The sequence below is a fragment of the Galleria mellonella genome, unplaced genomic scaffold (assembly GCF_026898425.1).
Source record: "Galleria mellonella isolate WM207_F2 unplaced genomic scaffold, CSIRO_AGI_GalMel_v1 utg133, whole genome shotgun sequence".
NCBI lineage: Eukaryota > Metazoa > Arthropoda > Insecta > Lepidoptera > Pyralidae > Galleria > Galleria mellonella.
The window spans coordinates 4190292-4213226 of NW_026441990.1; the positions used below are offsets into that span (position 1 = coordinate 4190292).

Below are 22935 nucleotides of genomic sequence, written 5' to 3' on the forward strand. Positions count from 1 at the left end.
CGAACATATTGTTGTGACGTCCGCCGGAAGGGTCCGACCATATTCGACGCCTGTGCGTCCAAATAAGGCGACAAGTACGCACCTAATCCGTGACCGGTTTAGCATACCGACAACTTTTAGTTTCAGTCAAGAGAAAAAAAACTTTTGATTCACTTTCAAAACTTCTACGTGATAATTTCCCACATATTGTTTATTTTACTGTTAGAAAGCTTCCTAAGTTTTGAATTGTCGTCAACACGGTGACGGTATCGTACGGAATGCGCGTCGAATCTGTAATAAGAGCCGTGATAATGTAGTTGCAGTGTGTCTTCGAACCGCGCGAACATTATTATGCTACCACGGCCCCGAGAGGCCTGAACACGAATCACTATGTCAATGTACCGATTCGTGAAAGAAGGTAATAGCAAGCGTCTCTTCGTTCAGGGTACGCTTGAGAGCGATGACTCGAAACCATTGAAATCGAGTTTGAAAAAGTCCTCCCAGTCTCCCGTTGGATCGCCGATTACGACAAGTTTAAATCTGGCTTCCGTCCCGAAAAGTTTACGAGAAGGATTGACACGGCATGAGACCGTACACGACGGGAACTACCCAGGAATGGAGAGGACTTCGAGTTACCGCTCAGGAACTTATCGAGAAGAGAGCTACAACGGTAGAATAGTGCACGATGGCAATCAAACTCATTTTGAGTACGACGCGGGCGAAAGTGCGTTAGCCGTACCAACTTCAGCCGGTGGTAGAGGCATATCAGAACTGCAGGCGATTCACACGAACAAACGGCTGTCGACCGAGGTCCTCGGCTCTTCACTAGAGTCGACGAAGATCTCGAAGAAAGATGACAGCGGTCAGAGACGCATCACAACTAGGATTGTGAGAAAAGTGACCACATTGACGCGTGGCGAGGAGAAAGCGTCCGCGGAAGATTTAGCCAGAGGTGGACGCGAAGTTCACAGATCTGCAGAGCATTATCGTCATGTGGAAATGGAAGCAACGCATCCTAGAAAAGTAAAGGTACCCTTATTAAGCGCTCTAACAAGACGTGCTTTTAATTTTTTAACACTTTTGTTTAGATTTACAAATTATATCATCTAACATTTACGTGTATGTAATCAGACAGTTTTCATTATTAATATTAAATACTCGAGAGTTTTATTTACAAGCAGAAACTTGACCATATCCAAAAGTTTAGTTAACGACGTACTGTCAGTTTTATTAATGCTTTCGAGTAACGATTAAATTACAACGTATCACACGTATTATTTCACTAATTGCTTCAGACATTTGGCTAATAGTCATTGTCTCTTTGCCTGTCAAATAGGATCTCTTGCAATTTGTCTAACGTAGTCCTCTATTATTATTATACACGTGCTGTCATTAGATACCTTTTTCCATTAGAAATTGATGCTCACTTATATTATTTTTATCTGATGGAAAATAAAACTTGCAATTCTATTAAGATTATAAGATTATTAGTAATTTTCATTTAAAATATAGTTTGACATTAATTTACACCCCAATATCAGTAAAAGATTTTCGGTACAATACTGTTAATATAAATGTAAAATCTTCAGAAAACATAACTTTGAGTATTTTGTCAAGATTACCGGGATCTAAACATAATATTGTAATAATACATTTTTATTCTTAACATTAAACGAGGTTAACAATAGTATGGTCCTTAAGATTGTCAATTGATTTTATCTATACATTATGCAAAGTACGACCTTCTAAGAGTCCAGTCAGATAGACTCCATTACTTTAAACTCTGTCATTGGTATTACTACACCTCATACATTGAAAGATTAATAGACTGTGCCAAATGATACTCGTGTTCAGTTAAAAGGTTTCGATTAGCCAACTACATATGGTCGTGAAAGGACACCCAATATGGTGTGGTTCGATTTATCTAAAGCTTTCAAGAGATTTGAATACGATCCGAATGCTTTGTCTCGCTGATTTGTATTGTAGATTACGGATTACATTTTATTTTCCATATGGCAGATTTATTTTTTGTAGGTGGTTAATTTTTATTATTTCGTATAATTTATTATCTAATCTCACATAACAGGTCCGGTGTTCTGAACTAAATTTTACCCAGAACTTCGTCCATGTGACCGGGATAATGTTTATTGACCGGGATAGAAAGTAGCCTATCTCCTTCTCTATCTCATGTAGTACGTGTATACCAAATTTTATACTTATCAGTTAAGCCATTAAGGTGCTAAGAGGTGACAAACATAATTAACAAGATGACAAAACTAATTTTCACATTTATAATATTAGTAAGGATATGTCACGATCTGGAGACTTTAAGCTTATGACGTATTTTCTCATTCAATGTACCATGTTTTCTGCTCACCCTAACTGAAACAAAAACTATACAACACTAAATGATCCGAAACGGACGTCTTACGCTACTTCCGTCATTATCATTCTGTCCATACACACTCACCGGTACAAATACTGTTTACTTGATCCTGTTAGGTAAAAATTTAAATATTTATTAGTTATAGCATTTATAACATTTCCCCATTGCAGTATACTGAAATAGAAATTATAAAAAACGTTTTTAAGAGAGTATTTTATTAATTTATGTCCGTGTAGTCCTAGCATAGAACTGGTCACCTTTCCTTTCCTGTGGATGTCGTAAGAGCCGACTAAAGGAACTTAATGGTAGAAGGATGTACACCAGCGTCCCTCTTAAAAACATCTCTAAAAGCGTAACTGCAGTTGCCAACTCGCCTGCCAAGCGTGGCAATTATTGGCAAAACCCCTCTTATGGGGAAGGCTTATGTTCAGCAGTGGACAGTTAACGGCTGAAATGATGATTCTATTAGTTAAATTTTCACAATAAAACATAAGACAAAGAGTGTCAAAAATTAAGAATTCTGCAAAAATAAACCTTTAAAATCCGCGTCCGGCTGTTTAAATGTTCCATAGTAAAGTTCTGTGATTATTCAGGGGGAAATTATATTCTTTGGCAGTGCACCGTGTTTAAAGTCTCTAGTACTTACAATTTCACCGTATTTATAGGAAAATGACGACTCGTATTCGCAGAATAACTGAGAAATTACATCACTGTATGATGATTTGAATACCCGTACGTCCACGATGCTCTCGAAGAATTCTAACGCGTCAGAATCCGGTTACTTAATGGTGTTAGTGACAACCTAATAAGCGGTGATTGCTGTTATTACATGTTTCTTACTTTTTTCTGTTCCGTCATTTATTTTCGTAATGAAGCAACAAGTAGCCTGCAACGGTTTTCTGGACTTTACTAATTATCCTAAGGCTTAAGAAGTAAAACAACATGAAGATGTTGTTTTACTTCAAAGTTTAATATGACTTAGGGAAGACTAAGTCATATTAAACTTTTTCTGCAGCCGGAAGACTACATATATCTCAAATCAGGGCACCATGAGGCTAATGTATAAAATCTGCATGATAATAAAGTAAGGTAGGGGTAGTAGGCGTAAGTAAAAAGATCCCAATGGATCTGCTAATCAGACTATGATCTGACCAGCGATGAAACTGAATTTTTCATTACATTTTTCCTTTCAATTTTATGAGCAGTAGAGCCTTAGAGACAACAGAGTTGCAGTACAATACAATACGGGTACTGTAACTTAAAATTATCAAATCTCGTACATTTTCAATACGCCAATGTTAGGTGTCTTTACTGTTGCAGGCATAGACTTCGATATCCGCTTTACTATCACATAAACCATATAGTTGAGTACAATTCTTGTCGTATAAAAAAGTGAGGTAATGGACGTTGCGTATTTTTTATGTCTAAATGTTTGCCTCTTTGCTATCTCAATTTTGATAAAGTATATTTGCTTGTCTCAACGTATAAAACGTTTTGGGTTTCGCGTTAAGTATCAACGCAATAATTGATTTACTCTTTTTACTCATTATTTAGTATTTCCGTACTTTTTATTAAAATCTTGATTACTTATTAAACGAATGCAACGATAATCTCAAATAGAGAATTAGGTACTTAGTTTTCAGTAAGACTTTTATGTCCTTTAATTTTATATAATGAACCCTATTTATATTAACGAATACTGTCTTGTCTGTATACTAATTCATAAACAAATGTTATCATAGACTTTTTTTTTTATCTAGAATGTGTCTTCTTTGTTTATAAAATTGTGTAATTTGATAATAGCTTAAGTTGTTGTTTAATGTTACTCAGCAAAAACTAGCAACAATATTCGTGACAAAATTTACGTAGGATACGAAAGTGAACTTTAGCGACAAGAAATAAATATCAAAATTGGTTTAGAAGATGTTACACAAAAAAAAAATACGAATTAACTGATAATTCTTTTAAGGAACTTCAAGGCTCGTTTTAAATGAAAGTGGAATTTGTATTTTTAGTTTATGGTAGCGGTATAAGCAAGGATAGAGGGGAAGATGAAGTCAGGTTAGTTAGCCCATCGTAGTGAATTCACTAATAAGAAAGATGATGGTGACATTATCGCTTAAATGTCAAATAATATAACAAAATCTAATTCATCATCATTTCAGCCATTATCTGTCTACTGCTGGACATAAGCCTCCCCCATAGACTGCTATAAGGAAGGGTCGTCTGCATACACTGACTCCCTGCAATGCATTTGAAGTCGTCACTCTGTCTAGTGGGGGGTCATGCTACACTACATTTGCCCTTACGGAATTGTTATTTGAGACCCTTTCTTCCCCATTGTTTGGCGAACTATGTGGCCAGCCCATTGCAACTTCAATCTCAAACTCTAATTCACAAAGTCTGATTGTCACTTTCTAAAAGTGTACAAGTTTTATACCAGTTAGCTAGCCATAGTCGATGTGTATAGTTTAGACAAATATTTACTTGACTGCAACATTACTATGCAAATTGTGAACCATCTGCGCACGAGTGTATGACCCGCGCAGCCTTGGTGACGTCACCGCTCGTTTTATTGATAACTTTACATAATATGTGGATACGAATTGTAGAACTTCAAATACGGTGTGTGATGCAAATGACTCGACTCGTGACGCATTTTTTTTTATGGAATAGAAGCACGATCGTACAAACATGATTTTAGATATATATTGTATAGAGATCTAAAGATATTGTGTACGAGGTCTGTCCGGAAAGTTCGTATAAAAGTGTTCTGGAATGCGAGAAAGAGGAGTGGGGAGGCCAGGTAAGCGCAGGACCCCTTCCTTATGTCCCTAACAATGCTTCAGTTCTGGTCTGACCGCCGTGCGGTGCGAACTGGCTTGTCACGCCATCTGTGAAGTTACCTCTTAACGAAACCCCGTCGGCATGGAGCCCGCTTCCGTTGAAGAGCAGCGCGTCGTAATCAAGTTTCTCTCGAAACTCGGCAAGAATGGCCGTGAAATTTTTGCCGATCTCAGAACAGTTTATGGGGATGATGCTGTGAAGGAACCAACCGTCCACAAGTGGCTAAAAAGATTCAGAGAGGGCCGAGAAAGAGTTCGATGTTCGGGGGATTGTCCATCAAGAATTCGTCCCTCCAGGCCAGACAGTTGATGGAAAATTCTACGTCGATGTGCTCAGACGCCTCAAAGCTCGTGTGGCACGAGTTCGTCCAGAATTGGCGCGAGAGGGGCGTTGGATTCTTCACCACGACAATGCCCCTGCCCACACCTCTCTTGTTGTCCGTGAGTTTTTGAGTAAAAATTCCATTACGGTGACCGAACACCCCCCCTATTCGCCGGATTTGGCCCCGTGTGACTTCTTCTTGTTCCCAAAAACCAAATTGGTACTTCGGGGGCGGCATTTGGGGGACATAAATGAGATAAAAAAAGCTACGACGGGGCAGCTGAGAAACCTACAACCAGAGGACTTTCAAGGAGCCTTCTCACAGTGGAAACGGCGTTGGCACAAGTGCATTATGTCACAGGGGAGTACTTTGAAGGGGATAAAATTGATTTACCTGAATAATTGTAAAATAAACTTTTTAAAAAACTTTTATACGTACTTTCCGGACAAACCTCGTATACCAAATCAGTATTTCGTGAAATTTTATTATTTTATTCAACGAGAAGTTTAGCGTTTTTTTTTGTTACACGATACTTTCTTCAGTTCTGAAATCATACTCGGGAATACGTTATTTTTTTTTCATTCGCAGTTGAAGGAATTTCTTTGTAAAGAATTTCTTCTAGGTAATGATATGTTATCTCTAAATGCGTATTTCTTTTGTGTGTGGTTATATATTCATCTTATAAATTCTCTCTATAATGTTCCTGTGTTTCACGATATTATTAATAACTATAATTTTAAAATTTGCACGAACTCTTTCGCGTCTGTAGTTGATGTTAGTAAATACTGATGGTCACGCAAGGTCAGTAGAAAATATTTGAGGCATTATGTTTTCAATTTAAAGTATTTTATACACACATTCGTGTTTCAATTCTATAATATACTTTTTTTTTCATATTTTAGAAAATTTTGAAAATTATCTTTATTGTATATACGTTAGAACTCAACCAATCGCAGTTATTATGAGGAACATGCAGGTAACATTTTGCGTAGAGAAGGACCTAGGCCATTTTTCATTGCAATATATTCCTTGAAGTTTATTTAAACATTTAATTATAATAATATTAATATTTATAACAAATAAATCATAAAATTTGGTATTCTGTTTAACTATTCTGTGTGATTGAAAGACTAGTGTCTTGTGCCGGCTTCGTACAGACAGAAAATAAAATATAGCCCATGTTACTCGTTAGTATATCTTTATATAGGTAAAAGAGTTTTTAATATCGGTTAACTCTTCATTTGAGTTTATCCATTACAATAAAAATGAAACATTTTCTCTTTGTTATGTTAGTTTAGAAATACAAATACAATTTGCATGAACAAGAGTGAAGATAGAAAATTGAAAGGCGCAGACGGTGTGAACTTTCGTGACATTCCCGAGTTATTTCTGCAGTTGAACTTTAACTGAAGCATGTCCATGATCTATTGTTGTAATATCTCTGCTTTCAATCTGTTGTGCTTTAAATTTAACAGCATCTGACTATAAAGTTATTTATTAAACATAAAACTTGCTCTCAATTTGTCTTCATTTTGTTGTTATTGTTAAGTGCATCATCAATCATTATCTAAAGACTTTTATTTTTAATTATACAACAAATTCAATTTTTAAAATTCCAAATTATCACCAGTTAACCAGCCGACCAACCACCAGACAACATATCACCAGTTTTTTATTTATTGTGTAATGTTTTTGTCGATAAAACTTTTTTTACAATTACTAGCTTATAATTAATCATAATTAATTATTTTACAAACTCGTCAACTGCCAGTATCTCTTAATTAACTATAGCATCAGGGAAAGCTTCGATAAACGGCACTGTAGCTGTTTAATCTGTTAATGATATTTCATAAACATTGGATCACGTAAGTTTTCACCTAATTGGAGTAGTGGGCAGGTGGGCGTGGGGTCTTCTAATCATCCAATCGGAACGTAAATGTCTAATTATCCGTGAGATATGCGCATGCGCTATTTTCTTGTATGCAAATACTTGCACAATCAGTTTCAATCAAATTATTTAGTGCAAGTCTATGGAATCTCCTCATTAGCTGCAAATCAAGAGATTTGAGTAGTATTTTAAAAAGTTTATAGTGTAGAAACATGAGTGGGACAATAATACTTAAACTGACGACTTTTGTACAAACTCTCTTTCTGGTAAAATATTCAGTGGTAATTTTAAATGTCTTCTAATTAAAGGGCACCTAATAAAATTTTAGTTATATAAAAAAAGGCGAGAGGTTATTTTCTTTACAAAATATATAAATGAAATATTTAATATATGTATACATATATTACATATTTCAGTTATACATTTCATATAATAATGTTAAATATCATAAAAATTATTGTTTTTATACATATAATCATCTTTAACATACAAAAGAAAGTCAATATCTGTATTTTACCATTTCATTTGTATTTCGCAATTCTTAAGTACTATAAAAACAAAAAGTTATAATACTTTATATGTAGTACTAAAATTCAATATGTTCTACATGCTACATATTGCACATATTTCGCGCCCTATATTGTGCAATATTGCAAGGCTAAAGAACTTCGCTTTAATTCTGACAAATTTCCTTTGCTAAACATAAGTGTATATATTCTACTGTCTCATTAAAATAGCTGTTATATTATTTTGAACAAATGTAACTGCGTTCTTTTTTACACTTATAATTATAGCTCGTTTAGTTTACTTATGATTACCACAAGGCATAATTTTAGGTCCGTCTTTATAAAGAGGTGTATTATTCAAAGTCTTGTGATGTACACTTTCTTGCTTGCATATGATGAAGCATATGCAAATTAATAAAACAGTGTTTTATGTGAATAACTAAGTGGAATATTTTCGTTTTAACGAGCTCTCTTCTATGTCTTTTTATTACCTACTCTCGTTTCAGTTGTTAATTAAAAATACATCGCGTATACAAGAATATTCTCATAGCTCTTATGTCTAAACCTAAACGAGAACAATATAGAAACTGATAAACCTAGGAAACTACACAATGTTAGAGTACACTGCAAAGATTAAAATATCTTAGATTGTTCACGTTTTAGTCCATTCATTGTGTGGCATTAACTAGGGCTGGCATTTTTGATTAAGTGTTAAATAGTTTGAAAAGTTGTGAAAAATTTCGTTAGCATTCCAAACAAAATATAAAGAAAGAATCAAAAGGACACATATGTATATCTAATATATCTATATATGCCAACGTCCATACAACGTTGATACACCGGTTATATCTATATATAATATTTCTTTTTATTTTCTTGTGATATCCAATAAGTGGCCAATTGTCACTAAAACCTAGATCTAAACTCTACACAGATTCTATATTTTTCTCATTTCAGCTCTATCTTCCTTTTCAGGCAACATTTAATATTTCGTTCTCAAATAAAATATATATTCTCAGTTGTGTCCTTGATGGAATAGTCGGATACATTTGCCGATTATTACAGTTTCATTTTCTAACGAAATAAAACTTAATTTTCTAACTTTTAAGTGCTCAGATATAAAATGCAGTAGCATATCTTGCGTACAATATTGATTATAAAGTTGCGACAGCCCTATCACGATCGTAAATCACGAGACGCGGAGATTCGCGCCGCTGCGTGTGATTGTCGAAACCTCCATATTGTTGGGTTAATATACATCTGAGAATTTACTCGACAGGTCTTCTCAATTCTTCGTGATACCTTTTAATGAACCTGAATTAATAAAATTTTCTTTTTTTTTATTGACTCACGATTGAAATTAAAAATTCAAATATAAATCTTTACTAATATTTTGTGAAAATAAGTTTTGATGTTACTTTTTGCTCATTCAGTTAATTGTCATGGAATGTGATGTACATAAAGGACACTTTTAATCCCAGTAAATCAACAAATCCAATTCATGTGGACACAGTCACGGGTATAAACTATTACCATTGTATTTCTATAGTTTAACTATTAGCTTTTTACTTTATGAATTACTTTACTCCTGATTACGGCATTATAACGAAATGCAATATTAAGTCATTAGGAAGACGCAACAATGTAGAATGAAGCCTTACAGTACATGTTTGAAAATAATCTAATCTGTATTGGCTGGAAAACAAAAGAACTCTGTCCTAATAAGGTTTCTGTATAAAAATTCTAAAATTGGAAGAGTAATTTCAAACGTGGAACACTGAGCCAAGATGGCGACAGACAGGAAACGCATACAGGTGCGCCGGCACATGACAGTGGCGCGTGAGCAGCGGTGCGTTAACGCTCGTAGACTTACTAGTCTATGCTATATGGTTCTAAGTTTTTTTTTTTGTTTTTAAGAATAATGTCTTTGTTGAATTGTAATTTATTTTTTTCTTAGAATTTTTCGTTACTGCATAAATTTCTTCACTATTCCATATAATTTGTTTTGGGCATAAATATGTGTTGTTCGCATTATATTCTTAATACTATAATGCTCATTAAAAAAAAAATCCTTTCCTATAGAATCATCGGCAATTTTTGCAAACATAAACTTTTTTATCACCGTCATTTTTAGCATTAATAAAGGTTAATTCATTATGTAAAGATTACTGTCATCGCCTTTAGCTGTTCTCTCTTTATGGTTATACATATTTATAGGTGTTTAATAACATTAATTGTTGTGGCATTGTGTTTATATTAACCTTGAATTATATATCTTTATGGTTTAAGCAAGGTTTCTATGTTTATTTTTTTTTTATTTATACGAGTAGATATATCATCAGTTATAAATAAAGTTAATAATGATTACCAATTTTATAATAAGTCAAAAATATGTGCGCATGATCTTCACGAAAAAATACTATCTTGGGTCTGAATTGATATGATCATAGGTTTTTTAAGTGTCTATAACTTTTTGACTAATTTCTCATTATATTATTAGTCGAAATATCAAAATGGTATACAGTAGCGAGGCACCTGTGAGATGATAGGTTAGGACAAAAGCGGTCAAAGTCAATTAGCCTATCGTAATGAATACACTTGGAATTGAAAAATACGGGGAGGTTGACCTGACATAGTATATTGCTAGCAATGGGGCCCCATTACTAACAATCCCTTTCTCTCTTAAACGTCTTAGTTACTTATTATGAATTCGTCACTATGAGCCAACTAACCAGCTTTCATGCTCACCTATCATTCCTCAATCCAGCATATGCTGATTGCACAGGCGGAGTTACAATTCCATTATCACTCATTAAAAAAAATATAACCTAACATGACATAAACAGCTGAAATGTTGATGATGTTTTTCATCTTGATTATAATTGGTAACAAGGTGATAATGCTTATAATTATGGTATAACTGGTGCATAGGAAGTAGAAACAATTATTGCATGACATTAGTATTTCGTGTAATGACGCAGTTAAATCTAATTGATGCATTACATTGTATCCATAAAATTTCTTTTCCACTTTTTTCTTTTCTTTTATTTACAAAATTAAACCCTTTATTAATATTGCAAATGTGATAGTATATTTATTTATTTACTGCTCCGGTACCTAGAAGAGCACCGGCTGATCTGTGATCGCCAGTATGGCTTTCGACAGGGACGTTCGGCCGGTGATCTTTTAGCTTACTTAACACACCGATGGGCAGTGGCAATCGAGAGTAAGGGAGAGGCCTTAGCAGTTAGTCTGGATATTGCGAAGGCCTTTGATCGGGTGTGGCATAGAGCGCTGCTTTCAAAGCTACCTTCATTTGGGTTGCCTGCGAGACTGTGCATTTGGGTCGCCAGTTTTCTCAAGGAACGTAGCATTAAGGTCGTAGTCGACGGTGCATGCTCTGATTTAAAACCTTTGAATGCTGGTGTCCCGCAAGGCTGTGTACTATCTCCGACTCTGTTTCTTCTGCATATCAATGATATGTTACAGATAAGTAATATTCATTGCTATGCGGACGACAGTACAGGAGATACATTATATACCGGTCATGCAAAGATCTCGCGGGCACATACCGATGAGTGCCGGAATAGACTTGTGTCTGAAATCGAAACTTCACTCCATCAAGTTTCGATCTGGGGTGAACAAAATCTTGTCCAATTTAACCCCAAAAAGACACAAGTCTGCGCGTTTACCGCAAAAAAGACGCCGTTTGTCGTATCTCCTCACTTTCAGGGCACTTCCCTTGATAAAAAGTCAAGTCTAGGAATTCTGGGCGTTGATATATCTTGCGACGTCCAGTTTTGCGGTCATCTGGAGGAGAAGGCTAAGATAGCTTCCAAAAAGTTAGGAGTGCTCAATAGGGTGAGACGATATTTCATGCCAGAACACCGCCTGAAATTATATAAAGCCCAAGTCAGGCCGCATATGGAATACTGTTCTCACCTGTGGGCAGGAGCGCCACAGTACCAACTCCTTCCGTTAGACCGCATTCAAAGTCGGGCGGCTCGAATTATCGATAGTCAACGCCTTACTGTCCGACTTGACCCATTGAAACTGCGCAGAGATGTTGCGTCTCTGTGCATCTTCTACCGAATTTATCATGGGGAGTGTTCTGAGGAATTGTTCGGATTGATACCTGCTGCTGATTTTCACCACCGTACAACCCGCCACAAACTAAAGTTTCATCCCAATCATCTGGACGAGTGGCGGTCTTCCACCGTGCGTTTTTCAAGGCACTTTCTTCCACGCACAACCATTCTTTGGAATCAACTTCCAGCAGCAGTATTTCCGAACCGATACGACAACATAACCTTCAAGAAAAGAGTATATTCCTTTTTAAAAGGCCGGCAGCACACCTGCAATGCCGCTGGTGTTGTGGGTGATCATGGGCGGCGGTAGTCACTTACCATCAGGTGAGCCGCATGCTCGTTTGCCCCCTGTGTTGTAAAAAAAAAAAAAAAAATTTGTTTATTACTTCTTAACTAACACTTTAACCGATCACTGTAGAATATAGTGTACGTATTTTATGGCATTGAGAAAGACATAGGTTTAGGACATATTTTTTTTATACTACTGTAGTGGAATAATATCTCTAATAGAGATGTTACTTTATAAAATGTTTCTAAATTTTATTTATTAAAGATTTATTTCTCTAGATTAGACTGTTGAAATTAATCTAGGGAACTACTTTTCAAAATCAATCCTACAAGTATATTTTTTTGTCTATACTCTATATACTTGTTATTTATCATCAGGTCGATGCCGTATGTTGGTTTGCCTATATATACATACTCAGAAATATAGTTTTATGTCAATTTCCAAACAGCTTTATTTTTTATTTAAAAAGAATAATCGGAATCAATACAAAAATAGCAGTAGGTATCGTCTGATGTATACACAAAAAAGCAGTGGAATTAAGGAGTAAATTACTTGAAATAATTAGAAAATTGCGCACGAACTTTTGTTCCGATACCATCATTAAGGATCGAATTATCTTCGTATTGAGTGTAAGATCTAGAATTACACAAGGTATTTATTTAGTCACGGAGAGGGCAGCACAATCGAAAGTGTCAGTTCCGCGCTGATAATCGTGCGCCGGCGCCGCGCAAGGAGAAAGCAAAAGGGCTAATCAGGAAAGTGCGACAGGCGATACACGATAGCTGCGAAATTAACTAATGAACTTGGATTTTAATTATAATAACTCTAATCTTCTCTTCATTATATTGGCCGTTAACTGTCCACTGCTGTCCTCCAATATAAGGCTTCCCCAAAAGGAAGCTTTTACCAGTAGTTGCCACGCTTGGGTTGGTAACCGCAATTCGCCTTGATGATATTTTAGGACGAGCCCTGCTGCCTATTCCTCGACCTTTAAATTACCTTACTTGCCTTTTAAGATATTTATTTATTTTTAGGAAAACATACAGCCTCATTCAATCAATACATACTCAAATTACATCTATGTGTAGCCATAAATAGTTTTCCCATTTGCGTAAACAATACAATAGATCAGTTTTTATATATGCGAAAAAAAATTATTAAGACATTTTTTCTTGCTTAATCTGTAATAATGAAATAACAACAATATTAAAAATCTAATTCTAACAAGTTCCAATTGTGAAAATCGATTCAGATTTGGCGTCGCAAAAACATTGTGAAATATTAAGAACCGCTTTTAATAATAATAATAATAAATTCTTTATTGCGCACAGTAGAGATGTATACAAGGAGAATTTATACAGAATGTGCATATACAAAAAGCGGCCTTATCGCTAAAAGCAATCTTTTACAGACAACCTGGGATTTAGGATGTCGCTTGAAAATGAATAAAATCAATATCGACAAATTGCTGGCTGATAAGATCGTCTTCGCTCATGAATAAATATAACTAAGAAAAGAAATTAATAACCACAGAGAGACTGTACAAAAATCGTTTGCTTGGGCACCTCTATCCCATTCGTATTTCTACCGTGAAGCAGTTGTGTTTGCATGGCTGTGTTTCGGTTTCAAGAGTGGGATATGGCGTGAATTTACAGAGTACAGAGGAATAACACCTGAGTCCTCAGGAATAGCAACGCATGGGGGTATCATGGGCGAAACAGTATACTCTGTTATGTCCATGGTACTGCTCATATCTTTAGGCGATGGTTACTACTTTCCATCAGGTAGGCCGTCAATCATTCTAAGTTGCATATGAAAAAAATATGTAAATAATATGATGTTGAAATTTCTAAAATTTCGAATCTGTAATCCGTATATGGTCCATACCATACGCCATCTTTACGCCTCATTATCGAGTGAGCCATTGAACTTGTTCATTCTCTTTTTAAAAAAAAAAAAAAAAATAACGCCAGATGGCGCGCCTGTATATGGCTCATTTCGATTAACTTTCCAGTTCGAAAATTGAAGTGTACAAAATGATGTTATCTTTACTTTTATCCGTTATTGGCTATTGTTAGGAAATTTAAACCGTCAAAATTTTAAACTATATAATTTACGTATACATACATATACATGATTTATAGAACGATCAGAAAAAAGTTTACTATAATTTTATCACAATTCCCCATCTATTTTTCTTACAACATTCATATTTCGTGGTAAAGTCATTATTAGCTAAATATGAAATTTAAAATAAATTACTTAAACATCTTAAACAAATTTGATATTTTTTTTTAAATAAGATATAGATAAGTTTTTTTGTAAATATGAATTAGAGGTCAAATAAATTTATATGAAAAAATAAAATGTCGCTCACAAATTAAGTCAATATAAAATGTAAGGAATTTTTCCAAATCAGTTTACAACTGACGGACTTATGCGGTAACAATTAAAAAAAAACATATTTTTTGGTATGGTAACCCCGCCTGCGCTAACGGGATACGCTGGCGGAGCACCAGTGAAGGGTAATAGATGAGGTCAGTTAGCCCATCATGAAGAATTCATCAGGAATTAACCATGATAGTTTCCAGGCGGAACCGCGAGGAGGTAGACCTGATAGGGCAAATTGCTAGCAACGCGGCTGTCAAACTCCATTGCTTACAATCTCTTTCCCCCCTTAAAAAAAAAAGAAAAACATATTCCCGAATTGAAAACCTTTACTAAGTCGGTTGAAAAGTTGCGACTGTCCCTTATACACACAAAAAGCACTGTAGACGTCACTGAATATACTGTGATGCTCTTTGACAAAATTTCAATAGACAACAGAAAAGGACTGCTTTCGGTTTACACTCTCTTTTATGTAAAGAAGGCATGAAGGTGTTCCGATATTGTCCAGTACTAGACATACATTGGTAGGCATCTTTCGGACTTCAATTTTCAGCTAAATTTGTTCAAGCGTACATTTTTACGTTCTGTTTCACATAAAAAAAATGAATTATATGATCAACTAGCCAATTAAAAAATATTCTGGTACTGGATAGAATGGAATAAAATAAAAATAATTTATTACTACACCCATCACATTATAAAACACTATAAGAAGAGATTACATTATATACTAGCTATATCCCGCGCTTTCGCTCACATAAAACGGTATATAAAGTATCCTATGTGCTAAGTTAGTATATAACCTACCCGTGTACCAAATTTCATTTAAATCTGTTCAGTAGTTTTTGCGTGAAAGAGTAACAAACATTCATCTATCCGTCCTTATAAATTTTCGCGTTTATAATATTAATAGAATTGACATAGGTACATATAATATTTTTTTATTTAATAAGTAGAAACTTTACAATTATATATTTTTCTTAAGAAATTTAAAAAAAAATACAAACATAGGTTTTTTTAATGTTAGTTCCTATAAATAGTGAATTCTCAAAAACTAGTTAGAGCAATAGAATCCGAATATTTATATATGTCTTTAATCTTGTTATGGTTTCGGCTGGATTCGAACCTACGATCTTGGCGATCCATAATTCGAGATAGTTAACCTTTGCAAAGCTTTGCAATAATTATACTAAGGCTTTCTGTAAACCTCTTCATGTTTGATTAAATTAATTACTTGTATGTTTCTTAAAAATTTGCATTTTTCATTTAAAACAACCTTCGCTTTTGACCTTCAATTAATAACTCGTAAACAATCAATCAAATTATAAAATTCAAATTAATGTATAGGAATAAAGGATTTTAATATAATCATTCGGTGCGTGTCGTAATTGTTTTTTTGGCTCAGTAAAATGTACGTATATATTACTGTTTATTGGTAATACTAGCTGCCCATCCCGGCATCGTACAGGTATTCCGACATTAATAGAGAAAACGGGACCCAATCTTTTCTTAAAACAAATATTTCCTTTTTTACAAACCTTGTTCTAAAAATTACAATCTCGTTTTTTAACCTGTAATAATGTAATAATATTTCCATTTTATTAAAACCTTGTCCTGGCAAACAACATAAAAAAAAATTTGCTAAATACTCTGAAGTATTTCGCTTTCATGCATTCGATATTTAATTTTGTATTTATATAGATTGCCTGCACCAGAGGGAGACTTTATACAAACGTCGTTTGCTTGGGTACCTCTGTCCCATTCGTGTTTCTACCGTGAAGCAGTTGTGTTTGCATGGCTGTGTTTCGGTTTGAAAGGTGGGATGTGGTAGTGAATTTACAGGGTACATAGAAATAACACCTGAGTCCTCAGAAATGGCAACGCATAGGGGGTATTATGGGCGAAACAGTATACTCTGTTATGTCCACGGTACTACTCATGTCTATAGGCGAGGGTTATCATTTTCCATCTGGTGGACCATCAGCTTGTTTGCCATTCTAAGTTACAAAAAGAAACTTACATCAAGAAATCTGTTACAGTGTCTACTATGACTTCATTCGTTAAACAGCCTCAAAGTCGTAATCGGAAATTTAGACGAATGGCGCATAACGTACTAAAAATATCAATACTAAAAATATTCAGTTACGCATTTAAGATTTGCCAAATTTCTTCTGCATTTAAAATGTAGGCTAAACTGGAATCGAATCGGTTTACCATCTTATTTAAATGGAATTTTATAGTCGCGGTTACCAGGGCGGCATGAACGTACGGAGCTGTAAATCGTCTTCCCACTCAGTCGGACCGTTAATCCGCCGGGCCTGTTTAAGGCTAACATACCGGGGCTACTTCCTCAGATTTTGCATTCAGCCTGAATAAGTGACGTCATTCTTCGGAGGTATTAACGTACCTTCATTATACATTGGTATTTAATTCTCATTAAATGAATTTGTAGAAATCCTTTTAAGGAATCGATGGTGCAGGAACTCATCTTACTCGGAACATTTCATTGATTGTTATCATCTAGAAGAGGATCCGAAGATCAGCAATGAACAATAAATGTTTCAGACATTTAATAAACATTTGTTTGAAATTATGAAATACAATGAAATTAGCTGTGTGGTCCCGGCATAGAATAGGCTAGCCTTAGGTAGGTTTTTAATTTTGTACACAGCACAGCTATTTTTCAAAAATTAGTACTCCTAAAATAATAGTATTAATAAGTGCCACAATTCGAAAAAATATTTTACTTTTTTTTGCTGTGAAAAAGATTTTTTTGAGTGACTTCGATCTAACCTGATGGAAAGCGATAATAAAGTTTAAAATGAAGTTCAAAGATCCAAAAATCTCATTCGATCAAACTTTTTAATCTTTGCCAATATTTTGTTTTAAAGCCAGTTACTTCCGCTCTACTGTATTACGCGATAAATTGCCCGTTATTGCTTTTTTAATAACATAACAAGACCGAAGAACAAAATCTTGTTATGCTATAGATTTATTTGAAGAATAAAAAAGGATGCAAAAGATAACGAAGGAGCAGTTAACGGTCGGTTTAATTAATATGTTCCGACATTAATACGCTAACTCTTCAAGCTCTTGACAGTTTATTGTCAACCATTTGTCAGGTTGAGTGATATTTAGCGACGGATATCCTTTCATAACTTTAATTATATTCAGCCAAGTTTGGTTTCTGTTGACGTATGAGTTTCAATTTATTTCTCAACAACAAATATCATAATATAAATGTTATAGTATTAATTTATGACTTTGTTTATGTAACGGCGTAAACATAGAATTTCCTTTTAAAGTGTCTATAAAATTATAGAACAGCTACAGATCTATAGCTAAGTTTACAAAATTATGACGTACAATTTATGCGCGTAGGATTTAATTTAAAAGAGGTAGCCATACGCCAATAATAGTAGTTGTCGTTGTATTTTGTTTCTTTCTTAGGTTATAGTCTCCTGTTACTTGAAATTACATTAGTTCTGAGGAATGGCAATGTTTATGTCTGTAGACTACGTTTACCATTTCAGATAGGCCGTTTATTTGATATTCTCAGTATAATAAAAAAATACTTGGATTTATGTTTGAGTAGGCTCTGTTTTTAGAATCTCGTGAGTTTTGCTCCGTTCAGTGGACTCAGTGCGTATTGATGAATTTTCATTGACAGTCAAACTTTTGTTAAATTATTCAATAAAAAATTGAAATATTATTCAAAAAACGTGATCCCGAGTGTGCCATAGCTTCACAAACAAAAAACAATAATGTTAATATGCTACTTTACCGTTACCCAAATAAATAACGCCCACATTTAATAATGCTTATTCTATATTACAAGTAAAACAATGTTAAAAAAATTTGAAGCAAGAAGCATTGCTAAAGCCTAATTAGCATAAGTTTCATAAGTTAAAAGCTCCACACCATTAATTTCTCATCCATATCAGCTTCACATATACGTTCAGCCTACGTACTGTTGTTTCTTAAACTATGATCATAAGTTATGGCGCCAAAAACAATTATGTTTTTTTGTTTATCTCTCGGCTTATGATCAATGATCCGATCTACATCTCGCTATTGATCACTGATGACTATATAAGGTAATGATGTCAACAAAACCTGATGTCATCGCCATGCTGTTTATATTGTTGATCTTATATTAATACCTATATTTATTTATACTTGCATACTTAACATATTTGCTAAATATGATTTTGTGGTGTTTGATTTAATTAGATAAATTGACATATGAATTAACACTTCCGGCATCTTATAAGTACTAATATTAAAGAAAACAAATAAATATGAACTGTCAGTTTGTTTGTTAATAAAATAAGTACTCGTCGTAAAAGTAAAATATTTACCGGTTGTTAAAAATGCCTTTGAATGACTGAATTTTATAGATAAAAATATAATAAAAACTTTGAATAATAATAAGAAACAAGTGTTGGACAGTCGCGTTAGTTGACTGGCTCTTTTCGAAGCTTCTAAGAGCATAACCCGGAATACGCAGACCCTAATTCGTTTCCTTAATTGGTCCGACGACAAAGAATTGAACCTAATTATGTTTACAAAAATATGCTTCACCATTACTGTACATATACGGTCTGCAGCAATATTGAGTGGCCTAATAATTATGCCTTGTAAGTTGTTCTAAAATATTTTTGTATTTTACATAATTAGAAACCAATTTGGTCAAATGTATTAAAATATTCCTGTTTGCGAGCAAAATTAGTTATTTACATAAATTAACTTCATTAGTAAAAATTATTTGAGTTAGTATTCTAATCAAAAGCTTTTCTCTGTTCAAAAACCTTTTTGTACCAAGATGAAGAAAATAAACTTTGTAAACAAGTGGATATATTTTAAGAAAAATTGTTATAGAAATCGATTCGGAATTGGCGAAAAGGCATCATGTATAAAACAGATTGATTTTAACGTTATCTGTCCTTTTATAAGAATATAACATTAATAATTTACATATCATTTTCACAGCTATTATAACATTGAAAACAATCGACCAATTTGCAGTATCACTTGTGAGTTACAGACTAAAACGTCAGATCGCAGACAGATAGACTGCGAACTGGAATTGTTGCGTTAAGAATCGCTTTATTGTTTTCACTATCTGACATCAGTATGAGCACGGCATTTTTAAGTAACTCCCCAATTTCAAAGAAGGAGGTTCTCAATTCATCTGATTTTTTGTGGTTCTATTTGGCTATTACATCACCAATTCTGAATCAATTTTGCAAATGTTTTGCAAATTAGTTTACATGCGTGTTGATTCCATGTTAATATTGTATTCTATTAAATCTGCTGTTTTTCTTTGTTGATTCGCAATGTTTATTTGCGAACACGCGATTCCATTTTTGAAATTAAATATTTTTAGTGTATCTACCAATATATCTGCAAAACATCTTGTTATTCATTGAAATACGCATACAAATAAAGTCACTTTTTGCAAAGCAAAATATATTTTTCACAACTTCCGCTAAATTGTTTTTAAAACGTGTTACTCCACTATCAACTTCGCCTACTTTCGTTTTATCTCTATTCTTTCTAAAACCGTTATATTTACAAAGGGTGAAGTCAGTGACGTGCTCATTAAATCGTGGTCTGGTTGTTATCAGATGATCACGAGTGTTCCTCACGAATACACCACACGATTCTAATATTTCTTGAACCAGGCTTTAAGATTCGGTCCAAGTGGGCTTCGGTAGCTTTATTCGCAAGTAGCAAATTTATGCAACTTCAAATACACACAATTTTTTTCTATTTGGAGATACGAGTATGTCATTGTTGTTTAGTTGCTTCAGTTTGTTCTACTAATCTGTTGTATTGGTGTTGATGTTTTCCTAAATATACTATTTGCCGTATGGTCCCGGCATAGAATGGGTCACCCGTGGGTGTCGTAAGAGACGACCAAGGGAGCATATTGAACGATGTATGGGCAGCATCATCGGCGTCCTTCTTTAAACTATAGATATACCTCCCCCTTATAAGGAAGCTTATATTCAACAGCGGATACTTAACAGTTGATATGATGATAATGATTATAATATTTTATAAATTAGTATAATAGTAGATGCAATAAGTGATGTCTAAAGTGAATAGAATGAGCTTGCTTATTATACTTCATGACGACCTTAGATCACATCATCACTTATTATCAAATGAAATTATTATTAAACACGCTCAAATTTTATATAACAAATCATAATGAATGTCCAAATTACTAAATGCAAATATTCTCCCAAAATCTCCTATTTCAGTTGAAATTTTAATAAAAAGGTGTATCTAGGTATCAAATGCAATATACTCGTGCTAAAGTGTGATTTGTTTTCATGTCATTTATAACTATATTCTTATCTGAAATTTAATATTTGTATTTGAAGATACATTTAGTAAGTTTTATATATAGTGCTGGGTAATAAAAAATACATATTTTAAATATACTGGTACATGAAAACATACTGTGTTAAATTCTTTTATGTAAATTTTATTTAAATATCTCACATTGAATAACAAATCTCGAGGAGAGTGCATGTCATAAAATATGCATTTGATGAAATTGCAAATGCATATTGCATTGTTTTGCCAATAAACCTGATTTTTTTTTTTGGAATCGGGTCATCTAAAACGATTCTTTTGTTGAAAATGTTTAATATTGAAACAAAATTTTATAAAAGACAATAAACAAATTTCCAAAAATAGTTTATCAGTTTTTCTGTATTTCTGTTTGTATGACTGTAGTTTTTTTTAGAATTAAAATTTGTTTCCTTTTTTTTGATAAAATTGTATTTGGAATTTAAAATTATGATTAAAATCTGAAAATTTAAATCACAATTCGTTGCATAATTTATTTAATCAGCTGTTTTGCCTTTTGTACCTCTTATTTTGCAGGCTACAAGACCATAAAGATGTTAAGTAGAATTCCTCGAAGTCTAGCTATTAATTTAACGTGTTTAAACAATTTTTTTTTTATTTGTACTTCACGTAATAAAAAGAACACGTTTACCAAATTTCAAGCTTTTACATACCAGAGAGCCATTTAAGCTGTACATTGATCTGAATTTAGTCATACAATGAGTCAGGATTTCTCTTTTGAACAAGTGTTATGTGTGCACATATATGTTTCGAGTTTTTGTGGGATTATAATTAAATTTAGTGTATAGAGGTATTAATGGTCAATGTGAATACGTTATGTATTTCTCCGTGCATTGGTTGCAAACAACAGACCATGTTTTGATTATAGGCAACTTTTAGATGCAACATGTGTTGCAATGTTGCACGATACCGCACGGTGTTACCAGATAACTCTCAAAGCTATCTAATGCAAGTCTTGCATTATGGTTCATTTAAGAGGAGTTCTTCAGAAATATTTTGGATTAAAGATACTTGTATTTAGAACTCGGATACGTGTTACGTGTTTTTTTACTCCGTAAAAAATAATAAGTAACTTCAATCATTATAAAATTAAAATGGTACCCACGAGTAAAGCTGATTGATTGCAAAAAAGGTCGTCAAAATCGATTAAGAATTAGTAACGTAATTTTGTAACATAACTACAAAAGATACAACCATAGAAATGTAGAATTAAGTATCTCTTTCATTTGGAAATTGTTAAAAAAGATACGAGTCGTAGTTCATCATGTTTCATTACTTGTTGGCTAAAACGTTTTGCTACATGCTACTCTGTATGTTGCGCGTTAATTTTTACCTGACGAATACATAATTGCATTTTAAATAATTATTTAGCTACTACTGAGCCAGATAACAGATCATATGAAATCTGCCGATGAATCACTCGGTGTACAATCTCCTCAATATAATTTCATACATATGTTTTTGAACTAAAAATAATTCAAGATGATTGATTAACAGATATATTTAGTCCAGCATTGAACTTCAAGTGTATCGAGGTTAGTGAACTTAGTATTCAATCTTATGGGAACAGTACTTAGTGAATTCTTTTGTTTCATTCAATCAAAGAGCTTAATTGAATAAGATCTTTTTTTTTAATTATTCTTAGCTCGGGGAGCTTCAGACTATGTATATTTATATTATATAAATAATTATTTTTATTACGTGTATATTTTATTTCGATTTGGAATGGAAATATTGTTTACATTGAAAGGTTGTTCCTATTTATTTTCGATATTTTATAATAAATAATATTAGTCTAAATATAGATATATTGTTAGCAAGGTGATGTGAATAATCCTATAAGATCACAGGTCAA

The 22935-nt window shown here is 33.7% G+C and overlaps 1 protein-coding gene across 18 annotated transcripts in view; it reads left to right on the forward strand.

The window, feature by feature from the left end:
- LOC113511282 (dystonin) overlaps window positions 1–22935 on the forward strand; it is a 372284-nt gene that overhangs the window by 207567 nt on the left and 141782 nt on the right. For 8 of the 18 annotated variants that reach the window (XM_052903185.1, XM_052903171.1, XM_052903177.1 and 5 more), the window contains exon 2: window positions 297–1008. The exons of 9 other annotated variants lie outside the window; for them this stretch is intronic. In XM_052903185.1, the coding sequence (XP_052759145.1) occupies window positions 370–1008 (639 nt within the window). In that variant the 5' untranslated portion in view covers window positions 297–369. The remainder of the gene's footprint in view (window positions 1–296; window positions 1009–22935) is intronic. One more of the 18 variants, XM_052903173.1, reaches the window with a different exon arrangement.